The sequence below is a fragment of the Myotis yumanensis genome, unplaced genomic scaffold (genome assembly GCF_028538775.1).
Source record: "Myotis yumanensis isolate MYYU_CA2020_CCGP unplaced genomic scaffold, mMyoYum1.0.hap1 SCAF_17, whole genome shotgun sequence".
Lineage (NCBI taxonomy): Eukaryota > Metazoa > Chordata > Mammalia > Chiroptera > Vespertilionidae > Myotis > Myotis yumanensis.
Genome location: NW_027223768.1, coordinates 216973 through 234645, shown reverse-complemented (window position 1 = coordinate 234645; position 17673 = coordinate 216973). Strand labels below are relative to the sequence as shown.

General features: G+C 53.5%; 3 protein-coding genes and 4 non-coding genes across 7 annotated transcripts; 3 read left to right on the top strand and 4 right to left on the bottom strand.

The window, feature by feature from the left end:
- Window positions 1–447: 447 nt before the first annotated feature.
- On the top strand, window positions 448–775 carry H4C9 (H4 clustered histone 9). The gene has a single exon (XM_070396369.1). It carries the CDS (start codon window positions 448–450, stop codon window positions 757–759), a length of 312 nt encoding a protein of 103 aa, XP_070252470.1. The 3' UTR covers window positions 760–775.
- Window positions 776–2940: 2165 nt separating this feature from the next.
- LOC138995721 (histone H2B type 1-C/E/F/G/I) lies at window positions 2941–3327 on the bottom strand. The gene has a single exon (XM_070396367.1). The coding sequence runs from the start codon at window positions 3319–3321 to the stop codon at window positions 2941–2943; it is 381 nt and encodes a 126-aa protein (XP_070252468.1). The 5' UTR covers window positions 3322–3327.
- Window positions 3328–3638: 311 nt separating this feature from the next.
- Window positions 3639–4078, top strand: LOC138995720 (histone H2A type 1-H). Its single transcript, XM_070396366.1, has one exon. It carries the CDS (start codon window positions 3639–3641, stop codon window positions 4023–4025), a length of 387 nt encoding a protein of 128 aa, XP_070252467.1. The 3' UTR covers window positions 4026–4078.
- Window positions 4079–10392: 6314 nt separating this feature from the next.
- On the top strand, window positions 10393–10466 carry TRNAT-AGU (transfer RNA threonine (anticodon AGU)). Its single transcript has one exon. It is a non-coding gene; the product is annotated as a tRNA-Thr (tRNA).
- A 3521-nt stretch (window positions 10467–13987) lies between these two features.
- On the bottom strand, window positions 13988–14061 carry TRNAI-AAU (transfer RNA isoleucine (anticodon AAU)). Its single transcript has one exon. It is a non-coding gene; the product is annotated as a tRNA-Ile (tRNA).
- An 815-nt stretch (window positions 14062–14876) lies between these two features.
- On the bottom strand, window positions 14877–14949 carry TRNAV-CAC (transfer RNA valine (anticodon CAC)). The gene has a single exon. It is a non-coding gene; the product is annotated as a tRNA-Val (tRNA).
- Window positions 14950–16124: 1175 nt separating this feature from the next.
- TRNAL-UAA (transfer RNA leucine (anticodon UAA)) lies at window positions 16125–16207 on the bottom strand. Its single transcript has one exon. It is a non-coding gene; the product is annotated as a tRNA-Leu (tRNA).
- Window positions 16208–17673: the final 1466 nt, after the last annotated feature.

Below are 17673 nucleotides of genomic sequence, written 5' to 3'. Positions count from 1 at the left end.
GTGTAGCTCTCCTGGAAATTAAGGAGGGAAACGTTCCAAAATGGCCTGGCCTTGTGCAAACCTAGAGAAAGGAAACACGCGTATCTGCAGAAATTCTTTCCCTCCGCTCTCCAGTGCATCTTCTCCAACAGCGATGTGACCGCCGCTTGCACGTACCATGAGCGGAACAGGTTAGAAGTCGCTGCTCTACAAGTTAAGGTTTTGTTGTTTAGTTTGGATGGAGCAGGAGGCCGGAGGGATGAGAACGCCAGGAAAAAGGCTGGCCGCTGCTGGGCGTTCAAAAGAATTGCCTGAGGGGCGGGGCGGGGGGTGGGAGGGAGGGTAGAGCCGCGGGTTTGGGCTCTTAGGCCCCGCCCAGCTCTCGGGTTTCACTCCGGTCCGCACGCGGCCCTATAAGAAGGCGCTGCTGGCGCCGCGGGCGCACTGCTGGTCTCCGAGCCTCTAACCATGTCTGGTCGCGGCAAAGGCGGGAAGGGCCTGGGCAAGGGCGGCGCTAAGCGCCACCGCAAGGTGCTGCGCGACAACATCCAGGGCATCACCAAGCCCGCCATCCGGCGCCTGGCGCGGCGCGGCGGCGTCAAGCGCATCTCCGGGCTCATCTACGAGGAGACGCGCGGGGTGCTCAAGGTCTTCCTGGAGAACGTGATCCGCGACGCCGTCACCTACACGGAGCACGCCAAGCGCAAGACGGTCACGGCCATGGACGTGGTCTACGCGCTCAAGCGCCAGGGCCGCACCCTCTACGGCTTCGGCGGCTGAGCGCGCCCCCGCCCCGTCCCCCCAAAGGCCCTTTTCAGGGCCGCCCACCCGCTCCCGGAAGAGCTGCGCGCTGCCCTCTTTACGGGGAAATGAGGCGCGAGTGACAGGTTCGCCCTCGGGGTCCCCGCGGTTCCAGCGTCGGGACCTGGAGGTTCGTGGTGGAAACTCCTACCCCGGGGCCCGGGAAGGGGCTCAGCCACAGGCCCCGCCATGACGTCCATGAGTCCCACCGGGCGGGTGTCGGGGGAGTCCTGCAGGGATTCCAGCTGCCGCCCACGGAGACTCGGGTACGTTGACACGGACTTGTCCCCGGGAGGCTGGCTGTCACTCCCACCGGGTCTCGGGCGTCACAGGAAGGTGGGCGGGTGGAGCCCATCCGTCTCCCGGCCTCTCGTGCGTCCACGTGGCACTGCCTCGGGATGTGCAGCCTCGGCCCAGCCCCCCCGACCCCCAGGTGAGCAGTGGCGTCGCTGTCAGCTCGGGGCCGGGTTCTAACTGAGCCTTCAGTTCCTGTACCTCGGGCCTCGGTTTGCATTTGAAGGAGCCGCCTCCCGCTTCATCTCCCTCTTAACCACCTGCTGTGCATCATGGACGGGTTTCTCGGCCTTTTTGGTTTGTAACGGGCCATTTAAACACCACAACATGGTTACAAAAGCTTTTGGAACATGTCTTCGGATTGAACTCACACACTCGCTTTGTGTCGCAAAACCGAGGCCCTTTTCAGGCCAAATGTTCCTGGAGAAAAGGAAGTGACGACGGGCCAACGTAACTGCAGTGCAGTGTCCGCTGGAGCCGTGGGCCGGACCGGACCTGAGGGTGGGGCCTCGGAGCCTCCCCGGGCCTCTCTGCCCTCCCCATCCCCCCCCACCCCACCCCGGGGGCTTTTGGCTTCGGGTTGGAACTGCCTGGGGCCGGATTAACCCCGAGTCAGGCCCGGCCTCGGCGGCCCTGCCCATCGCTCATCTCCCTTAAATGTATTAATGCCTCGCCTTGGGGCCTGAACAGGAATGCGTTGCTGGTTTCCCGGTGTTCTGTTTCACAAGGGGATGTCCAGAGCTCTACGGGGGGCCTCGGAAAACCTGCGTCTTTCTCTTTCTCAACATTTAATTAAAGATAAAAGGGCCTTTCAAAGTGAGAGGCAGCAAACATTTACTTGAGACCATGAGGCAGGAGCCGAGTCCCGATGAGGAGACGAACACTAGGAATTGAGGCGCAGGGCGGGGGCAGTGACACCCACCGCAGGAAGGCGTCGCTATGGCCGCAGGAAAGTTCGCAGTGACGCGAGGTCTACACATGCTTTTCTGTCTGTCACCCAGCAGCTCAGTACTTAACGTTTGCTTTCTTTTCCTTTCCAACAGCTCTTTGGGATACAACGTTGCCCTAGGTTAGGTCTAAATGTATTTTTGCCGTTTTAACCCTTCAAGGTTTGAGGTATAGGTAGCTCCACCTCCATTTTATTTTTGGGTGTTTTTGTTGGTTTTTTGAGGGCACATTTGTTCAGCTGGGGCCAGTGAAAGCACAGCCGTGGCTCTGAAACCATTACAGGAAAGAAATGAGCCACTGGGGCTGGCTTCAGCTCCCCGGAAAGTCAGAGGGCGCGGCCAGGAAGACAGATCAGGGGTTCGCCTGGATGAGCCCTGCTGCCCATAGCTCCCGTTGCACGTCTGTCGGGGGGACCCTCCGTCTTATTTTAAAGCAGGTCCCTTTATTTGTTCACAAACCACACCACACATTTGGGGCAGCCTTTACTCTTGATAAATAACCACTTTCCCTACATTTGCCTCCATTACTATTACAAATACTAGAATATGTATCAGGCAAAGAAGTCAGTGAAACACCACATAGTTCGATGTTACCGCCAAAACCAACCCAAAAGTAGTTAAACACTTGTGTCTCAACAGGAGTCCCCAGCTCTCCCTGCCCTGGAATTCACCGGGGTCCTCACTATGGCGTCCGTCCGCTGCCAGGCCGTTTTCTACCTTTAGGTGCACATACCCCTAACCCCTAGGCAGTACGCAGCACTGTTTCCGGTCCGGAAACCAAGTACTTGGTGCCTGTACTTAGTACACATCTGTGCACTCCCCCCCAGACATGAAGAATGTGCTCACAGCTCTAACAGTGACAACTGGGTGGCTCTGAAAAGAGCCTTTGGGTCAGGAGTCGGGCCGCTCGCTCGCGCGTCTACTTGGAGCTGGTGTACTTGGTGACGGCCTTGGTGCCCTCGGACACGGCGTGCTTGGCCAGCTCGCCGGGCAGCAGCAGGCGCACGGCCGTCTGGATCTCGCGGGACGTGATGGTCGAGCGCTTGTTGTAATGCGCCAGGCGCGACGCCTCGCCCGCGATGCGCTCGAAGATGTCGTTGACGAACGAGTTCATGATGCCCATGGCCTTGGACGAGATGCCGGTGTCGGGGTGCACCTGCTTGAGCACCTTGTACACGTACACCGAGTAGCTCTCCTTGCGGCTGCGCTTGCGCTTCTTGCCGTCCTTCTTCTGCGCCTTGGTCACCGCCTTCTTGGAGCCCTTCTTCGGGGCGGGAGCGGACTTGGCGGGCTCGGGCATGGTCGGGAGGTCAGCGGGCTTGGTGGGTGAGGAGAAAAGTAAGAGCGGAGCGCACTGCGTCCTATTTATATAGAACCTCGCATGCAAATGAGGTGCTAAACCGGAGCCCTGTGTGTGTTGGCTCCTGAGAGCAAGCTCAAAACTTAGCTCTGCCCAATCAGAGCGCCAGAATCCCAGACTCGCACGCTCACTGGTGTAGATGAAGCTGAAACCGGAACCAATGACACAGCTGCCTCTTCGCGCCACAAACGTTTATAAAAAGTGCCGCCCGCGCACTTTCACTTTCGCAGCCGCTTGCAGCGAAGTTTGTCGCCAGGATGTCCGGCCGCGGGAAGCAGGGCGGCAAGGCGCGCGCCAAGGCCAAGACGCGGTCCTCGCGGGCCGGGCTGCAGTTCCCCGTGGGCCGCGTGCACCGGCTGCTCCGCAAGGGCAACTACGCCGAGCGCGTCGGGGCGGGCGCGCCCGTGTACCTGGCGGCCGTGCTGGAGTACCTGACGGCCGAGATCCTGGAGCTGGCGGGCAACGCGGCCCGCGACAACAAGAAGACGCGCATCATCCCGCGCCACCTGCAGCTGGCCATCCGCAACGACGAGGAGCTCAACAAGCTGCTGGGCAAGGTGACCATCGCGCAGGGCGGCGTGCTGCCCAACATCCAGGCCGTGCTGCTGCCCAAGAAGACCGAGAGCCACCACAAGGCCAAGTAAGGAGAAAGCAGGTTGGGAACCTGGACAACAAAGGCTCTTTTCAGAGCCACTTACACTTTCAGAAAAAGCTGGAACGGGTAACTTGTCCTATTCTCTCGGCAGGAGTTTCCATTTTAGCATTTAACTCCAATGGAAGTAAGAGTTTGATTTGTTGATTTAAAACATGCGGGCGTTCCTGAAACCACATTGGTAAGTTCCTGGCCCTGTCTCTTTGGGACAGCTGTGTTCATGCCCTGAATTCCAGCAGGTGAGGATACAGCAAGGAATGCAACCTTGGGAATTGCCTGCCTACGGACCCAGGTGGGGGAAAACAAATAGGCGTAATGCAGCTATTTAGATAGAGAATAAGTGCGTGCAGGTAAACGCTTTAGGTAAAGGCGCTACATGACCAGAGTCCTACCTAAACTGAGAAAAGGAATGAGCCCAGCACATGTTAGGGGAAGAGGACTCCAAAGAGGTGAAAATGCAAAGGCCTTAACAGGAAATGTGTTTGGCCCTTGGGAACAGTCCATGAGGCTATGAAGTCAAAGGTGGGCATGGGGGTGAAATGGGACCATAAATATAGGACTTTGTGGGGTGTGTAAATTATGCCCAAGTATTTAGCTCGGTCAGTGTGGCTCCGTGGTAGAGCATTGACCTATGAACCAGGAGGTCACAGTTCTATTCCTGGTCAGGGCACATGCCCGCGGTTGTGTCCCCAGTGTGGGGCGTGCAGGAGGCAGCCAATCCATGATTCTCATCATCGATGCTTCTATCTCTCCCTTCCTCTCTGAAACCAATAAATATTGAATAAAGTAAAAATTAACATTAATCCTGATCTCTGACATAATAAATTTGATAATACAAATTAGCTATGGAATGCAACCCACTTTTTAAAAAAACACATCAGAGAAATAGTATTAATGTTAGCATGTGGTTTACAGCCTGAAAGATTTGAGAGGAAATGGTTTGTAATTCAATACATAGGTCCGTTTGTTGCTTGTCTTTGCAGAAAGCCTGTTGAGTAAAATGATAAATACAACAGACCCCTCCACACACAGAAACATGGTGATGCAACGAGGCAAGCTGGGTTATGTGGAAGCAGGTGCTGAGATGGAGTTTGAAGTGGAAAATGATTATCAGGTCCCCAAATCTGTGAAGGGAGGAGAGTGTCAGACTGACACCGGCCAGATAAACACGGGGAGCTCTGGAGCCAGTATTGTCTGTTAAGAGGTGCCCCCACATTACCTCTGTCCCTGGACCAGCCCTTACCTCCCCACATCGCCCGTCACTGGATGTGGGAAGGACAGGAAAGGAGCTGTCTGCACTTGGCCAGTGAGTCTTTCCTTCAGGGGGAAGTCTGGGCACTGCATTCGCATCCCTGAAACAGGTACATTAACATGAATAGAAAGACCAACATGGTGCCCCAGCTGGTTTGGTTCAGTGGATAGCTCGTCGACCTGTGGACTGTAAAGGTCCCGGGTTCGATTACAGTTAAGGGCACATGCCCAGTTTGTGGGGTCGATCCCTAGTAGGGGGCGTGCAGGAGGCCGCTGATCCATGATTCTCACCACTGATGTTTCTATATCTTTTCCTAACTCTCTGAAGTCAATCAAAATATATATTAAAGATCAACATGGAGCAATGTCTATACTGGCCCTTTTTAAAAATATATATTTTTATCTCCACACTGGGGATCGAGCCCACAACCTAGGAATCGAACCACGCTCTCCCTCCTGGTTCCTAGTTCACTGAGCCACACAGGCACATCGCAAACAAAAGGATCCCCAGTTTGCCTTGGGCGGGGGGAGGGGGAATCCTGTGGTCACTGGTCCCACCGGGGATCAGACCCAGGCCCTTCTGTGTGTAACGCAGACGTGCCAACCGCTGCACTATGGAACCATGCACTTGGTGTTTGTGAGTCAATACAGTAGGAAATGTTTATAATTATTTAACTCAAACATAAATTTGGTGGGTGTTTGGGTTTTTTGCAGCTAAATTCCATTTCCCGTGCATCTCACCCGAGTGTAAGTTTGAAATCGCTTCAAATTGAGTCATTGTAAACACATGAGAAAGAATTATCTAAAGCCATTCTTGACCCTGTGATCACTTCTATGTCCAGGATTATGTATTCTGAGCGTCCGCCGCACCACGGGCCACGCCCTTGTCAAGGCGCTGCCGCCCGCGGGGCCACCTCTTAGGTGGCTGGGCCTGCACAGCCCACAGCAGACCGCAGGCGGGGGGCCAGTGGTCCCCATAAGCAGAAGCCCCCGCTCCCGGGCTGCCCCGCATGCGGCTGGTCAGCACCGACCGACTGAGGACGCTCACTGAATTGTGCAGAAGGTATCTGTGCATTAAGACTCGAGGGAGCCCGGCCGTGTTGCTCAATGATGGAGCGTCAGCCTATGAGCCAGGAGGTCACGGTTCGATTCTCGGTCAGGGCATGTGCCCCGGTTGTGGGCTCGATCCCCAAGGAGGGGTCCTGCAGGATGATTCATCATTGATGTTTCTCTCTCCCTCCCCCTTCCTCTCTGAAATCAATAAGAAGATATTAAAAGAGAGAAAGAAAGATGGGAGGGAATTAAATAGAGGATGCCGCCCCAAAATACATGTGCCTCCCGCATTTTGATTATTTTGAATGCGAAGCACTTGAAAACAACAGATTTTTTAAAAAGGCATCCTGTGCAATTACATAAAACAGGAGGCTTAGATAACAAGGTGTGGGTGCCACACGATCACCCACACATCCTGGACACCTCACCAGGCCAAAGCTTTGGGCCCTGGAAGACACAACTCCAACAGAATGTCACATGCAAACCAGACTGCATCTAGGTCTCCAGATGGATCCATGCCTCGAATGTGAGAAAGAAAACCTATACTTTTTTTGGAGAGAATATGTATAACCTAGTAACAGGAAGACCTGTTAAGCCTAACCTCAAAAAGTACAAGTCCTGCCCTAGCGGCTTGGCTCAGTGGATAGAGCACAGGCCTGCGGACTGAAGGGTCACGGGTTTGACGCCAGTCAAGGGCATATGCCTGGGTTTCGGGCTCAATCCCCACTCGGGGGCTTGCAGGAGGCGGCCCATCAATGATCCTCTCATTGATGTTTCTATCTCCCCCTCTCCCTTCCTCTCTGAAATCAATAAAAGTATTTTTTTTAAAGTTCTGATCACAAGAACAACAACAAAATACAAGTCCTAAGTGGGAGGGGAGACAAATTATTAACAAAATTAGGTTCCTGCCATTAAGTTTCTCCACCGACAAAGGATAGGACATAAGGGCAGGCACTATTGCAAGGTCTAAAATTCCCAGCAGACTAACAACTATAGTCCACAGTACACGCCTGCACGCCAGCATGAAAAAGACAGCCTCCATTTTTACTGTGGCCCTAATTTTTAAAGTAACGCTAACTGTGTGGATGATGTCTCAAATGTTTTCAATGATATTCTTCAGGGGATATTTCTTTTGGGAAAAAAAAAAAGACATCAGCCTCAGTAAGAGCGCGGGCAAACGACAGCGTGAATGCGCTGAAGCTGCACCTCGGCGCTAAGCTCCACGTCTTTAAAGAACGTGAACACAACCCTTAAGAGGCAGCGATGAGACTCCTCACTCCCACCTCCTCGATTACCAAGTCGGAAGCGGGCACCGTGAGCCGGGCAGGCTGGAGGGACACACGGAGCCGGCGGCGGGGTGGACAGCGGAGAACACATGGGAACTGACCCTTCTGCTCCTGCCTGTGTATCCACGCGGCCCTCACACAAGCGCATAGGGGGCTGGCCGGCAAGGTCACCTGTGGCATCGGGACCGGGCCCCTGTGCGTCCATCCCTGGGACCCGGGCCTGTGCGTCCATCCCTGGGACCGGGGGCCTGTGCGTCCATCCCTGGGACTGGGGGCCTGTGCGTCCATCCCTGGGACCGGGGCCCCTGTGCGTCCATCCCTGGGACCCGGGCCTGTGCGTCCATCCCTGGGACCGGGGCCCCTGTGCGTCCATCCCTGGGACCGGGGGCCTGTGCGTCCATCCCTGGGACCGGGGCTTGTGCGTCCATCCCTGGGACCGGGGCCTGTGCGTCCATCCCTGGGACCGGGGCCTGTGCGTCCATCCCTGGGACCGGGGTCTGTGCGTCCATCCCTGGGACCGGGCCCCTGTGCGTCCATCCCTGGGACCGGGGCCTGTGCGTCCATCCCTGGGGCCGGGGGCCTGTGCGTCCATCCCTGGGACCGGGGCCCCTGTGCGTCCATCCCTGGGACCGGGGCCCCTGTGCGTCCATCCCTGGGGCCGGGGGCCTGTGCGTCCATCCCTGGGACCGGGGGTCCCTGTGCGTCCATCCCTGGGGCCGGGGGCCTGTGCGTCCATCCCTGGGACCGGGGCCCCTGTGTGTCCATCCCTGGGACCGGGGCCCCTGTGCGTCCATCCCTGGGACCGGGGCCCCTGTGCGTCCATCCCTGGGACCGGGGGCCTGTGCGTCCATCCCTGGGACCGGGCCCCTGGGCGTCCATCCCTGGGACCGGGCCCCTGGGCGTCCATCCCTGGGACCGGGGGCCTGTGCGTCCATCCCTGGGACCGGGCCCCTGGGCGTCCATCCCTGGGACCGGGGGCCGGTGCGTCCATCCCTGGGACCGGATGCCCCTGTGCGACCATCCCTGGGACCGGGGGCCTGTGCGTCCATCCCTGGGACCGGGGCCTGTGCGTCCATCCCTGGGACCGGGGCCCCTGTGCGTCCATCCCTGGGACCGGGGGCCTGTGCGTCCATCCCTGGGACCGGGGGCCTGTGCGTCCATCCCTGGGACCGGGGCCTGTGCGTCCATCCCTGGGACCGGGGGCCCCTGTGCGTCCATCCCTGGGACCGGGGGCCTGTGCGTCCATCCCTGGGACCGGGGGCCTGTGCGTCCATCCCTGGGACCGGGGGCCTGTGCGTCCATCCCTGGGACCGGGGGCCTGTGCGTCCATCCCTGGGACCGGGGCCTGTGCGTCCATCCCTGGGACCGGGGGCCTGTGCGTCCATCCCTGGGACCGGGGGCCTGTGTGTCCATCCCTGGGACCGGGGGCCTGTGTGTCCATCCCTGGGACCGGGGCCTCTGTGCGTCCATCCCTGGGACCGGGGCCTGTGCGTCCATCCCTGGGACCGGGGGCCTGTGCGTCCATCCCTGGGACCGGGGGCCTGTGTGTCCATCCCTGGGACCGGGGGCCTGTGTGTCCATCCCTGGGACCGGGGCCTCTGTGCGTCCATCCCTGGGACCGGGGCCTGTGCGTCCATCCCTGGGACCGGGGCCCCTGTGCGTCCATCCCTGGGACCGGGCCCCTGTGCGTCCATCCCTGGGACCGGGCCCCTGTGCGTCCATCCCTGGGACCGGGGGCCTGTGCGTCCATCCCTGGGACCGGGCCGGGCAGGAAAGACGCCGGGGGCGCCCGCCACCGGCCTGCGCGCAGCAGCCAGAGCAGTGATGTGGGTGTCCACAGGGCACCTTGGGTGGATATTAAAGTCACAGTGTTTTTCTGAAAGACCTAAGAGTAGATACTGTAGCAAATGTGTCATGTGTGTACACAAAACAAAGATGTCACCTTTGTAAAAAAAAAAAAATACGTGTGATCAACTTGATGCCATCAGCCCAGGAGCAAGGCCGCTTGTGGGGACAGGCAGGGTCCGTGGAGCAGGACACGGTCGGTCCACCCTCCGCGGCTTCACGGTCTCCGAGGACAGGAGCCAAGTCAGCACCAGGCGCGGCACAAGCTGTGCCCCACGACGTTCCGCCCGCGACCCCCGCGGCGCGGAGCCCCGGCTGGGCCTGAACCAAGGGACCTGGCGGCGCCCGGCTCGGGCGGGGCGGGAGCGGGGGCTGCGGTCCCCTCGGCATCCCCGTCACCAGCGGTGGGAGCGGGAGGCGCAGGCGGCCTTGCGGGGGCAGGGAGTTCGCTCCGCAGGTGGCGCCGCGGCTCGGTCACCGGGCCACAGCGGAACTGGTTTGGGTTTGGAAACCGAACGTTACTCTTGCTTTCTTGACCCTCCTCCAGAACACAGACTCCGCAGAGGACGGTTCTGATTTGTTTGCTGTTCCGGCTCCAGCGCCTGGAAAAGTCCCTGAGACGCGGGGGTGGCTCACGTCTTAACAAAGACGCAAATTTAAAATGTGCTGCAATCTCCGGTATTTCCTCTAGATGGCGATGGTCTCCACGGAATAGGAATTTCATTTCCATTTAAAATCATTTTTAAAAAACATTGCAGTACAGAATGCATTTTTAAAAAAATGTTGATATTTCTGCTTTAGAACGAATTCAGAAATACTGACAGTCATAAAATCTCTGTCATAAAATCAGGTAGGTCTGGCAAATTGTTACATTTCACAGAAAAAGTTACAAATATGATATAACTGAACATTTACCTAAAAGGGGGCCCTGTGGCTTAGCTGGTCAAAGCGCCTGTCTAGTAAACAGGAGATCCTGGGTTCGAATCCCAGCGGGGCCTTCTTATTTGGTTTTGTATTTTCAATAGCGTACATACCATTAAATAAGTTACAGAGGCATGGAGGCATTTATATAGCTGATTGGCCCTGTATTGAATTGTTATTTCAATTGTAGAAGGTCTCTTGACAGATAATTGCATCACCGTATGAGGGATTGGCATGAAGAGAAAAATGAATAAGTTTCTGTAGTTGATAGAAAACGATGGGTTTCACAAGCAAGGAAAGTAACGGCAAAAATAAATGAATGGGAGTACCTCCAACTAAACCACTTCTGCACAGAAAAAGAAACCATCAAAAAGCATAAAGGCAAACAACTAAACGGGAGAAGATATTTGCAAACAGTTCCTCAGATGATAGGCAATTATCCAAAAGATATAAAGAACTCATACCCCTCTTCTGGGTATCCACATAAAAAAATTTAAAACATTTATTTGTAAAGATATATATGCCCCTATGTTCATTGCAGCATTATTCATGGTGGCCAAGACATAGAAACCGAAGTATCCTTCGATGGATGGTTGGATAAAGAAGATGTGGTGCATTTATACAATGCAATACTACCCAGGCATAAGAAAGGATAAAATACTGCCTTTTGTGACAACATGGGTGTGTATTTTTTAATTTTAGAGAAAGAGGAAGGGAGAGGGAGGAAGAGAAACGTCAATGCAAAAGAGAAACGTTAATCATTGAGATTATCAAGCTAAGCAAAATAAGTCAGACAGAAAAGGACAAGGACCAAATGATGTCACTCATATGTGGCATATAAAGCAACACATGGACAAACAAAACAAACTCCTAGACAAAGACAACAGAATGGTGGTTGCCAGAGGGGAAGGGGTTGGGGGTAGATAAAGAGGGTAAGGAGGCCAAATATGTGGTGATGGAAGGATGCAATGTACACGTGATATATTACAGAATTGCACACCTGAAACATAGTGTATTAACCAAGGTCATCCCAGTGTATTTAATTTTATTAAAAAATGAAAACAAGAAAGTAATGGGTTAGCTGATGGATGATTGGTAAAACTGGAATATGAACTGAGCAATAATCATGTAAAGTTCTGTCTTGGAAGTTCAATCTTGGGTCTCAACCTGTAACAACCAACATTGGTAGCTACTAAAAAATGAAAATTCAACCCAGTAAATTTAAAGATTTCACTGTCTTTATTGAATCAGGACAGCATCCCATCCAGTACATAGGAAGGTGCTTCGAGTTGTACAAAATGGAAGGCTTTATAGGCAGAATGAGGGTGGGACGAGGAAATTAAAAGAGTGGGTTATATCAAGCCATGTCACCGTGCCTTAGGGCAGTGGTTCTCAGCCTTCCTAATGCCGCGACCCTTTAATATAGTTCCTCATGCTGTGGTGACCCCCAATTTCATCATTGTTACAAATTGAACATAATTAGAGCACACTGGTGAAATTTATACTCACCATTTGGTGTCCCTACAACCAAAAACTGTCATATTTCTGAGAGCAAGGGGGCAATTAAAGCTCAAATTGTGTTTGTGGGCACCGGATAGTTAACATTTCACAGGCACCATTTACAGAGGTGTGTGGGGGAACAAGATAACAATGAGGAATCCTCACTATGTCTACACGTATTTTGTCTAATTGGACATCTTGAGGAAATAAATCACAAATAGATGATCACATTATTTTTTTAAAATTAAATCTTTATTGTTGAACGTATTATATATGTTCCCCTTTGCCCCCATTGACCATGTCTATCCCGCCCCTCCCCCACCCTGGGCCTTCACCGCCCTACTGTCTGTGTCCATGGGTTGTGCATATATGCACACAAGGTCTTTGGTTAATCTCTTCCCACCCACCCACCCCTTAATCTGCCACCAGTGGATTTTATGTACCTTCCTTAGGTTTTCTCCTCTGATTCTAATGTATAAACCGAATGGCAAAACTACTACTAGCTAGAGCATTTTCTCAATCCTTTGAGATTTTGCTACCTGGTCCAGCTCTCAGTTTTGGCTCAAATAAACTCTTTAAAACATTCTTTAGGCTTGGAATTTCTTTCATCAATATAAACAAACAAAAAAGCTTCAAGCAAACAGATAACCATTTAAAAATTTAAAAAATATCTGGCAGTTTATTAAGTTGCCTTGTTATTTAAGCGACAGAAATCTGTTTTTTACTGATTTATCTATTGATTTACATTCTAGAACTAGTAGAACGTTTTTATCAGAGAATTGCATCTCAAGAGCAATCCTCAGTATGTCTGCAGGTGCTTGGTCTAAAACTGTCTTTGGGTTGGCGGTTTCCCCGGTTTGCATACCCCAGAAACAACCCAGATTCCTGTTAGCAGCGTATGTTTGTTCTGCAAGTCTGACTTTCATCAGCTATTTCGCTTTAGAGAATTATGGGCAATAAATTAATGACAACCATTTAAAATCTTGTGTCATCTGGGCCCATGGACACAGACAACAGGGCAGTGAGGGCGGGGGGCGGGGGGTCGGGCTGGAGATGGTCAATGTGTGGGGGGGGACATATGTAATATTTTCAACAATAAACAATTATTAAAAAAAAATCTTGTGTCATCTGTACAGAGTTATTTTACTTCCAGGCTTCCCTGAAGGCATGTGCAGCGAACACAGGGCTGAACGCGTCACGGAAAAGCGTCCCAGCAGCTGCTCCCGGGCCGAGGGCGCCGGGGGCCTCGCCTGCCGGTCCTTCTGCCCTTGAACTCGGCAGGTTCATAACTTAACGTGCAATGGAGTACGGGGCCCTTTGTTCATGTCTGGATGTTTCCCGGCGCTGCCCGTGAGCTGGTCTCTGTCCCTCGCCTGGAGGAGGCAGCACCCCGCAAGCAACGCGAGCCCCGCCCTCCTGGGTTCGTGGCGCACCCATGGTTCCCGGCTGAGGGTTACGGACCTCCTTGTGTATCGGGGATCGGCCGTGTCCTCTCCATAGTGCGCCCGCGCTCGTCAGCCAGACGAGGAGTGAGATGGTGCTGGGAGCCGGAGGGGCGGGGGCGGGGGTGACAGCGGGCGAGGAGGGCAGCAGGCGGAGGAGCCGGGCCATCCGGTCCCCATCGCGCACCCACCTTTGTCTCTCAAATCTCAAATCCTGGGAGGAAAGGATCGGAGGTCACTGCGGGTTCAGCTCCGCGTGAGGTTGCAGAAAAACAAAACAAAAAACAAAGCACTAAACCCCGCCTCCGGAAGCCGCAGGCCGGAATCTGCCACCCTCACACCGCGGGCGTTCCAGGGGGGTCTCCCTCCAGCTCTATCGCACCCATCGCGTCCCGCTCCGCACAGACGGTGCAAGGGATCCTCTAGGCCCCGTTTCCCTGACCCCTAAATGCGCCCGCCTGGCCGCGTCCCGTGTTCTCTCCAACCTCTCCATCCTAGCTCCCCTACGTTATTTCTCAGACAAAAACAAAAAACCTGACAAATCTTATCGCCCAGCGGTAGTGATCTGAGCAATGTCTGTAATCAGATGTGAGCAGAGTCCACGATGAGGTAGATATAAAATTTAAAAAAAAAAAAAAAGGAAAAGGACTCACAGCTGGCCCGTACGGGGATCGAACCCGCGACCTTGGCGTTATTAGCACCACGCTCTAACCAACTGAGCTAACCGGCCGCCCGAGGAGAGCGCGCTCACTTAGCCTCTGTAAAGTCATAGGAGACTCGTCAGCGTGTTCTTTTTTAACAAAAGGTTAAGAAATGTTCTCTTTCCTACCAAGAGAAAAGAGCCATCCGAGATGCGGACGCGGAGGAACGTGCTCCTCCCGGGAAACTTGGAATTGCTCTAACTGACCGAGAAAACTCGCGGAGGCGCGGGTCCGGCGCTGCAGTGCGGGGCGTCCGACACGCGGTGGCGCCCGAGTGCGGCGGGGATCCACGGGGCCGGAAGACCGTGCGACCGTGTCTCAGAGCCCGCGACCCCATCCGGTTCCCAGGAACAAGGACCCTCAAACCCACGACCATCGGCGTCCAGGGTCAGGGCTGTTGTCGGAACCGCGAGAAACGCCGAGACCGCAGGGGAGATGCCCCTCCCAACCGGGCCTGACCGGTGTCCACGGGGGAGGGGCCCGCGCAGCCCTCATCCCTGCGCCGCCTCTGCTCCCTTTCTTGGTTGGACCCTACGATGCTCCCATGTTTTCTCTGCTTTCCTACCCCGTGTTGCGTCTGCAGTGAATGGACCCCCTACATGCAGCTGTGTACGTGCTGGGCGATCTTAGGCACTGACCTATGGGCCATGGAGAGCTTCCCCATGCGGCGTGTAACTTCCACCTCCGCTTACACGGAACCTCCAGGGTTGGAATCTCCCTGGAGGAGTATCCTAAGACACTCCGCGGGGGTCTTAGGATAACGCCTGCTTTCCAAAAAGGAGCAAGGGTACGGACTCTGAGCTCTGTAACTTATAAATGTCGAAATGGCATTTTGGGAAAATTATGTTTCCGCCCGGTTTCGAACCGGGGACCTTTCGCGTGTGAGGCGAACGTGATAACCACTACACTACGGAAACAACTGCCTGGCGGACGTGGTGCCCCTCCCGTCCAGAACAGAGGAGACTGCCTGAGCGGCCTGGGTTTGCCACAGCCTTGTATAGAAAATGCACATTGTTGGATTCCCCCCCCTTTTTAAATTTTATTTCAAATTTATAAAGACAAAGACTTATAACCAAGCAAAGGCTTGACCCAGGGATCAAAATATTACACAAATTCCAGGCACTAAAAGCTAAGAAAGCATCCTGGAGAATTTTCGTGTGTGAATTAATGATATCCCCCCTTCCTCCCCCGCCCAGTTTTATTGAGCTATAATCTACACATAGCACTGTATAAGTGATCCAGGGTTCAAGGACAAAGTGCGACCCATGAGGAGGTGAGCTACACATAAGAATTGCATGATTTGGCCAATTTATACAAAAAAAGCCGGGCAAGTTTGAGTAGGAATGGAGCTTACGTGTATAGAATTAAAGTGAAAAGAATATAAAGTTGAATCAAATCAAATTACTTGATGTGGTCTTACTAGGCAGAGATAGTTGATTTAATATTTTAACTCAAGGGCCTGGGGATATCTCTAATTTTTTATTAATTACGAATTATAACCAATTCTTAATTAATTGGCTATAATTAAGAATAATTAATTATATTTTAATTACAATTAAGAATATAATTATTATATTAAGTTTCCAGATTTTAATAACTCTAAAAATAACTGCATAATGCAAAAGTAGTATAAACATGCTGTACAGTTATAGTGCACATGAAAGCAAACTATGACAACAATAACACAAAACATAAGAGTGAGTAAACTTCTCACCTACACAGGACCAGCACGATGTTATCTGAAGGCAGGCATTAATTGTAGCTGTATATTAAGATATCCTAGGGAAAGCACTAAAAATTGTTTTAAAAGATATAAATGTTAAAGTGATAGTGGAGAAAAAAATCCAAATCATGAAAAATGTTCATATATTTCAAATACAAGAGAAAAGATTTTAAAAGAAGCAAAAGAACACAGAAAACAACTTAGATTTTAATAAGGAGATGTCAGTAACTATGTTACATATCAATTACCTAAACCCATCAATTATAGACAGACATTGGAATGACTAAATTAAGGCTCGACTAGAAACTGACCTAGTATTGCAGAAGGAATTCATCCTTTCCCCACATAAAAGACCTACTCCAACCAAACTACCGGGAGTGGGGTTCGAACCCACGAGGACAAACATCCATTGGATCTTAAGTCCAACGCCTTAACCACTCGGCCATCCCGGTGGCAGAGGCAAACACTTGTGTTAAGTATTACCAAGTTAGTACTAATTAGAACTGCTAGTTCTTGCAAGGTTATGAATAAGTTTGTGAAGCTATTTGCTCCTTAGGCAACAGGGAAGGACATTCGGTGTCCTGCACCCCCCAGGTGGTCAAAAGAAAGTGAGCCCAACCTGCTCGGGAAAGATGGCCCTGGAGTAACGGTTCACGCGGCGCATGCGCAGGGCGGTCGGCTGAGGACCAAGCTCCAATAGCACAAGTACATGCGGTGATACTGTGGAATCTTTCAACTGTAAGAAGGTTTGAAAAATTCGTCACACAATATCGGCGCTTTTTATTCATTGACACCGAAGCCCAAGAGGCCTTTGGATGGAAATGGAAATTGTCATGTTCGTCTTGGAACAGTTGATTCTTCCCTACCCGTCGCCTGCAGGTTAAGTCTAAGCTCCTACCGTGGAGGGTCCCCCGAGCCCCGGCCCGGCCCATGCGTGTTACTTACTCCCCGGGACATGAATTTCCGTGAGGAGGAGGAGGAGGAGGAGGAGGAGGAGGAGGAGGAGGAGGAGGGAGGAAGACAAGCTCGGGCTCACCCCTGGAATGGGCGCTCTCAGACCCACTCCCGCTCTGCGCCAGGCTCGCCCAGTGCAGGGCCCTGCTCTCCCGTCCGCGGCCCTTCCGCCCCCTCAGGTGTGCTTACGTCACATCACTCCCCCCAGCAAGTGTTTCCTGCCCCCGAAGACTGGAAGGGACGCCCGTCTGCTGTGAGAAATCCTGTGACTTTCATTCCGGCCATCAACCTGATTGTGCCTAAGTCACTACACACAAACTTACCATGACAATCGGCATGGCGCCTTTGGGGACACGCACTTTCTCTCTGCTCTGTGCCTCCGGGGCCGGGGGGGAGGGGGGGCGGTCAGCCTCAGGCGCTAGTGGGAGGCAGGTGGCCTGGGGCCCTGGGGATGGGGTGTCTCACCAAGAAGAGCCGGGTGAGCCTAGAGGTCACCTTCCTGCTGTGGGACGTTGCGGGACATAAGACACGAGCGCACACGTCCCAGGTCGGTGACATGAGACAGAGAACAGAACAGAAGTGTGACGTCGGATGGACCGACTCGCGGCCCCTCCCCACCCCTCGCGGGCACACTGGGCCCGGCCACCCCCTCCCCAGGTCCTGGCCGTGTCCTCTGGGCTCCGCCAGCTTCTACAGATAATCGCGGTCACCGAGAGATGGGAGCGCGAGTGAGCGCAGACGTGCCAAGATGATTCTGGAAATTTCCCAGGCGCCCGAGTTCCCCAGTCCGGGGCGCGGACCGTCACGGAGAGCTCAGGTCCGACGCTGTGGAGGCCAAGGGTCTGGGTGTGGAAGGAAGTCAGTGTCTGAACAACAAAAAACAAGACAAAACAAAAGAAAAAAACTTCATGGAAAGGATAAAGTCACGGTTAATTTTTACTTATTCGGAAATGCAAAGAAGGGT